At 44.1% G+C, this 5,937-nt stretch overlaps 1 protein-coding gene across 1 annotated transcript; it reads left to right on the top strand.

The window, feature by feature from the left end:
- Positions 1 to 612: 612 nt before the first annotated feature.
- On the top strand, positions 613 to 5,569 carry LOC117071543 (beta-defensin 104A). The gene is made up of 2 exons (XM_033191624.1): positions 613 to 713; positions 5,261 to 5,569. Exons 1-2 carry the CDS (start codon positions 656 to 658, stop codon positions 5,419 to 5,421), a joined length of 219 nt encoding a protein of 72 aa, XP_033047515.1. The 5' UTR covers positions 613 to 655; the 3' UTR covers positions 5,422 to 5,569.
- The last annotated feature ends 368 nt before the right edge of the window (positions 5,570 to 5,937 follow it).

Raw genomic sequence — 5,937 nt, 5'->3', positions numbered from 1 at the left:
CCATTGTTAGAAACACAGCATTCCTATAAATCGTCTCCTTTTAACCTCTCTTCTCACTCTTATCCTCCTTTTCACCCAAGCCCTAAGTCAGCCTGATGCTCTGTGGTTACCCATCCCACCCTTGGACAATGCCCACCATCAAGTATTCCTTGTTGTCACTTGTGATCCTCATCCTACATGCTTTCTATCACAGAAATGTGCTGGGACCCTCACGCATTTATGGCCTCCCCACGCTCCATGCCATTCTTCTCCTTGACATTGTATGTTTCTTTGAATGTTTACTTCAGAGAGGTCTTGGGGGTGATGGACTTCAATTCCATTACCCACACCACTGTTTCAACAAGAATCTCCTGACTGAAACTTACTGAAACGGAAGAGAAAGTCCTCTCACCAGAATCGAGGAATGTCAAGGCTGGAAGGTATCTTAGAAATCATCTAATCCAATTCTTGCTTCAGAAACGATTCAGGGAAGCAAGTGAAGTGACTTGGACTTGACCTATGCTAATCCTGAGTGTTCACCAAGGAACGCTGCCTTTTGATAAGCCTCAGTAATCAGGAGCAGGTACAGCCTCTGCCCATAAATACACCTGCCCTGCTCCTGCCTGGGGTGATTCCCTCCGACTTCCGTCTGCTTCTTGCCAGCAGCCCCAGCATTATGCAGAGACTTGTGCTGCTGTTAGCCATTTCTCTTCTATTCTATCAAGATCTTCCAGGTAAAAAGAGACTCTCAGCTGGAAATGTATACAGTTGCTGGGGATGATAGGTGGAGAAGAAAAACATTTGATTTAGAAAATAAATCCTGAAGGATGGAGTAACCTTATTCAATCCCAGCCCTTTTCTCTTTGTTTTCACTGGGTCCATTAGTAAAATGCAGTACGTGGCAGTCCTTGTATGCACCTTACAGCCACGAGGCTTACTAGCTCAAGGAGGGAAAAAGAAACGTAGGGATCAGGAGTCCTGGATGTCATTGGACCCCTGGCCACACACGGTAACAATTCCTCATGGAATCCTCAGCGATGAGGACTCACTAGCCATGCTTGTTCCATTGCAGGTCAGCGTTAATTATTCATTGTTGATTTTGTAGAATAAGATGCCTTCCCCCATCCTCCTCCTTCTGAACAGCTTTACTCTGCACAGAAAGGACACCTACTCATCCTCCTAAATTTTGCAACTTTTCATATGAAGTCAGATGATTAGGATTAAAGGGGATGCAGTGATTTTAGTAGGTGAGAATATAAATTACTGACAACACAAATAGCAGGTGCCTTCGAACTCTGCTAAGCATATTTTAAAGTTAGACTGAGTGGTCAGAAATCTTCTGACTCCTACATTATTCTATGTCCCTAGAAGCACATATTTCTTATCTATTTGGAATGGATATGAGAGAGCACATCAGCTGATTTTACAAGCTGAGCAACATTCTTTGTTTTTCTTTTGAGACAGAGTCTCAAAATGTAAAAGAAGCTGAGCAATATTCTCCATAGCACAGCGAGAGAAAATAAGATTTTTAGAGTTGCTTAATAAGACTAGCAGTGCTGGGATGAAACCAATTGTTTTGACTCATAGAAGCCATTGGATCTTCTCTTCCAAGCTGCTCAGTCGATTTTGTGGGGCTTTGACAGACACCCAGCACCCATCTTTTTCCCCTTCCAGGCTGTGCCTCTGCTGTGATTCAGATGGGTTAATGATTTTTTCAGAGGGTACCTGTTTAGGTTAACTCTTCCTTGTTCTTTCTCCCCGTGTCATTTCCCAAAGACACTTCTGTGAAATTCTGCTATGAGCATGTTCCAGATCTGTCAAAATATGGTAGCAATTTATCAAAGAACAGGTTTTCTTCAACCTGTGATCCCAAGACAAAGAACATCTTGGGATGGAAAGCCTGGGTCAGGGACCCCTCCAGATCCCCAAGAATGCACCACAGAGCTGGCTGCCATTACCTGCACTTGACTGCGGAGGACTGGGTCAGACTGGTCTCCGTAGTCGAATTCTGAGAAAGACCCTTAGCAGGAAGAGGATTTGGGAGGGAAGTGGCAGAAGTGGGTGAGATTGAATGACATGTGCTGTCCGCCCCCTCTCCTGCCACCCCTGCTTTGGGTGAGTTTGGCTGTCACACACTGTCAGCCCCTCAGATACCCACAGGGACTGGGGATGGGGGCTGTAAACCAAAAATAAAATTCTAACCCTGCTTCCCAACCATCCAAATGGTTTGGCCCTCAGCCAGGGCTCTTAAAATTTTATCTGGTTAATTTAATCTGGTTAAATTTAATCTGGTTCAGGCCATGAAAGGAAGTGGGGGTCGGACATGCCTCATGATACTTTCCAGCATGAACATCAACACAGACTTTAAGTCTGATAAGAAACATTTTACAGCCTGTTCTCTCTGAAGCCTGCTAGCTAAAAGCTTCAACTGCATGATACAACTTTGGTCTCCACAAGACAACCTCTTGTTGCAACCCAAACATTCCTGTCTATTGATCCCAGGTCTTTAGACAAACTCAATCATCAACCAGAAAATGTTTAAATTTACCTATAGCCTGGAAGGCCACCTGCCACACACTCCCACTGTACCGCTGCAGCCCCCCTAACCGCCCCCCACTTTGAATTGTCCCACCTTTCTGGACCAAACCAATGTAAATCAGCCAGGTGTAGTGGCTCATGCCTGTAATCTCAGCATTTTGTGAGGCTGAGGTCTGCGGATCTCTTAAGGTCAGGAGTTCGAGACTGGCCCGGCCAACACGGTTAAACCCTGTCTCTACTAAAAATACATAAATTAGCTGGGTATGGTGGTACATGTCTGTCATTCCAGCTACTTGGGAGGCTGAGGCAGGAGAATCGCTTGAATCTGAGAGGTGGAGGTTGCAGTGAGCTGAGATCATGCCATTGCACTCTACCCTGGATGACAGAGCGAGACTCTGTCTCAAAAAAAAAAAAAAATTGTAAATCTTACATGTATTGGTTGATGTATTGTGTCTCCCTAAAATGTATAAAAGCAAGCAAAGTGTATCAAAACCACCTCGGACACATGTCCTCAGGACCTGCTGAGGTTGTGTCACAGGTGTGTTCTCAACCTTGACAAAATAAACTTTCTACACTAACTAAGATCTGAGACCTGCCTAAGATTTTCTGGATCTATAGAGCAGAGAAGGAAAATTGCTTATGCAAGAAAGAAACTAGTGTAGTGTAGTCTACCCTGGAATGTATTTATTGCTTAGGATATATTTATTATTCAGCCTCAGTGTATGGACTGTATTCTCCCTTTCGCATTCTGTTTACTCAGACTATAAGACACACCAACTGGGTTTTTGTTCCAGCTTTGACACATAAGTTGCTGTGTGACCTCAGGTTAGTCACTTTCCTTCTCTGAGCCTTAATTCCCATCTCTGAATAGATGGTCTGTGAGGGCTTGCTTGAAACTGACAGTCTAACATTTTAAAGGTTGTGTTCTCTTCCTAGTCTATTCTTCTTCTCCCCTAATGCTAAGCTTTGTTTTCTCTGAGCAAGCGTGGTGTCCTCCTTTTCCTCCTATAACTACAGGTGGTAAAGTGGCCTGCCACAGATACGTCAGAAGGCACATATCTGCTACCCAACCTCCATACTCGCTCAACATGATACATGTTGCAGCCCACCGCACTCCTTTCTTCATTGCCTTGTACTGTGACCACAAGGGCTTGCTTTTGAATGAAGGTTACAGCAAAACAGTCTTTCCTCGTCACCCACTGTGGGACCACTCCAAATATAAACCCGTTCAATATCCCATCAAACACAAGAATTGGTCGAACTTCCTTTTAGTCCCCACCCACATCCCGGACAAGGAATCTTGACACCTAAGCATCAGAAACAGGAGGCTTCTCTTTACCAGAACAAGGGAAAGACATAAAACCCTGGTGCGAGGATTAGCAGCCCGTTTCAGTTCTCCTGCCTTGCTGCTTTGTGGAAAATGAACAGATGCAACAGGGGAGAAGGACTCAGGGCTCAAGTGAAATTAGGACCCTTGGTCCCTGACCTCTGCAAAGAGGTCCACCTGCAGCTCTGACTCTCCTCTCCCCAGGGTTCCTGACACCCTCCCCCAAGCCTGGCTCCTGCTGAGTTTGCTAGAGAACCTCACGCAAAGCTCTCTCTAGCGAGGCTCTCTCCGTCCACCTTACACTGTCCTCCCTACCATCAGCCTTGCTTCTGGGTTTTCCTGATAGCTCTGTGAGATCCTATCAGTGTGGCATGTGAGATAATGAGCTTTACAAAGCTGCTTCCAGCCTTAGAGAGCACACCCTGAGACTGAGAAACTAAATCCATGTCTCCTGAAAACTGCTCTGGGCCAAGGGCCAAACAATCCGGATTCTGCTCCTTTCCAGTTTCCTCCACTCTACTTGCATCCACTCTAGTTTCCTCCTGTCTAGTCTATGCAATCATTCACTCACCAGGTTCTTACGGAAAACAGGCTATGTTCCCGGTACCAGTTACACAATGGTAAGCAACATAAATAAACATGGGCCTCATTGTCGGGAGGTCATAGTTCCATTGAGAATACCAAATAATAAAATATACATACATATACACATATCTGTATCTTTATCTATATCTATATCTAGGTATGTATGTATCTCTCTCTTTCCCTCTCTATATATGTATCTATCTCTCTCTCTCTCTATAGCTACAACTTGTGATAGGTGATGTAAAAGAATAACAAATACATAGGGAGAAAAATAGTTTTGGGGCATTTAAATACATGAATAGGACAGGGAAAGATTTGCCCAATATTGGGATCTTAAAGTTGAGACATAAAAGTTCAAAGAATCCATGTATGGGAAGAAAAATCTTCCAGCAGAGGGGACAGTGCACGTGAAGGTACTAGGATAGCAATGAGTTAGCTCACACGGAACAGAAGGGAGGCTGGCGAGGGTATCATGGACAGAGTGAGGGCCACAGTGGAATAGCATGAGTTTGAAAAAGTGACCCAAGATCAGATCATGATTGCTTTGGAGACCCAGTAAGAGGCTTGGTGAGATTTAATCAAAAAACCATAGTAAACTGTTGTAGGGATTTTGAAAATAGGTGTGACATGGACTGATGTGTATTTTCAAATAAATTGGGAATCAGAGGGTCAAGTCGATTGTCTAGGAAAGTGGAGGAGGATGGAGGTGCAGGAAAACCTCCACCACCGTGCACTAGCATTCTCTATCCCCCTCTGAAAACACCTTCTGCCAAAGCCTTGCCTTTTGGTGCCAGTGCGCAATTAATCACAGTGCCATATCCTGTTATCTAGTGAGAAGTGAATTTGAATTGGACAGAATATGTGGTTATGGGACTGCCCGCTGCCGGAAGAAATGTCGAAGCGAAGAATATGAAATTGGGAGATGTCCCAACTCCTATGCATGCTGTTTGAGAAAATGGGATGAGATCTTACTGAATCGTACAAAACCCTGAAACGCTGTAGTGCTGGTCCCTAGAGTCGCTGGAAGCAGGACCTCAGTAGCTTTCCTTCCTGTGGCCTTGCAGCAAGGGCATCCCCATTGCAACCACGGATTCAGTTATCAAACAAGGTTTGCTGAGCTTCCACTCGATGCAAAGCCAATCTAGGAGATTGAAGAAGAATACAGCCTGGAAAGCCTCTCTGGTTGTGATAATGGAGAATAGTATTGGAGGTTAATCATGAGTTTCAACACTGCATAAGTTGAACCAAAAATATGTCTACCTAATCAGCTATAAACTGCAGAAAAACATCATTTTTATTCTGATAATGCTGGTTTTCTTTTCTGATCAAAAGTTTTGCTCAGAAGTTGTATATGTCTTTTGTTAATTAAAATGGAAAGTAAATCAATGTTAAGTGTGCCTTGTTTAGAATACACTGTATTTCAAAACACAGACCTCTGAGGAGAAAAACAAAAGAAGTGATGTGTGATGACAAGCTTGGGAACCCACTGGAACTTAAGGGATTGATCA

The sequence above is a fragment of the Trachypithecus francoisi genome, unplaced genomic scaffold, assembly GCF_009764315.1.
Source record: "Trachypithecus francoisi isolate TF-2019V2 unplaced genomic scaffold, Tfra_2.0 Contig00164, whole genome shotgun sequence".
Classification (NCBI taxonomy): Eukaryota; Metazoa; Chordata; class Mammalia; order Primates; family Cercopithecidae; genus Trachypithecus; species Trachypithecus francoisi.
The sequence above is the reverse complement of the archived record's forward strand: the minus strand, read 5'-3'. Positions and strand labels throughout refer to the sequence as shown.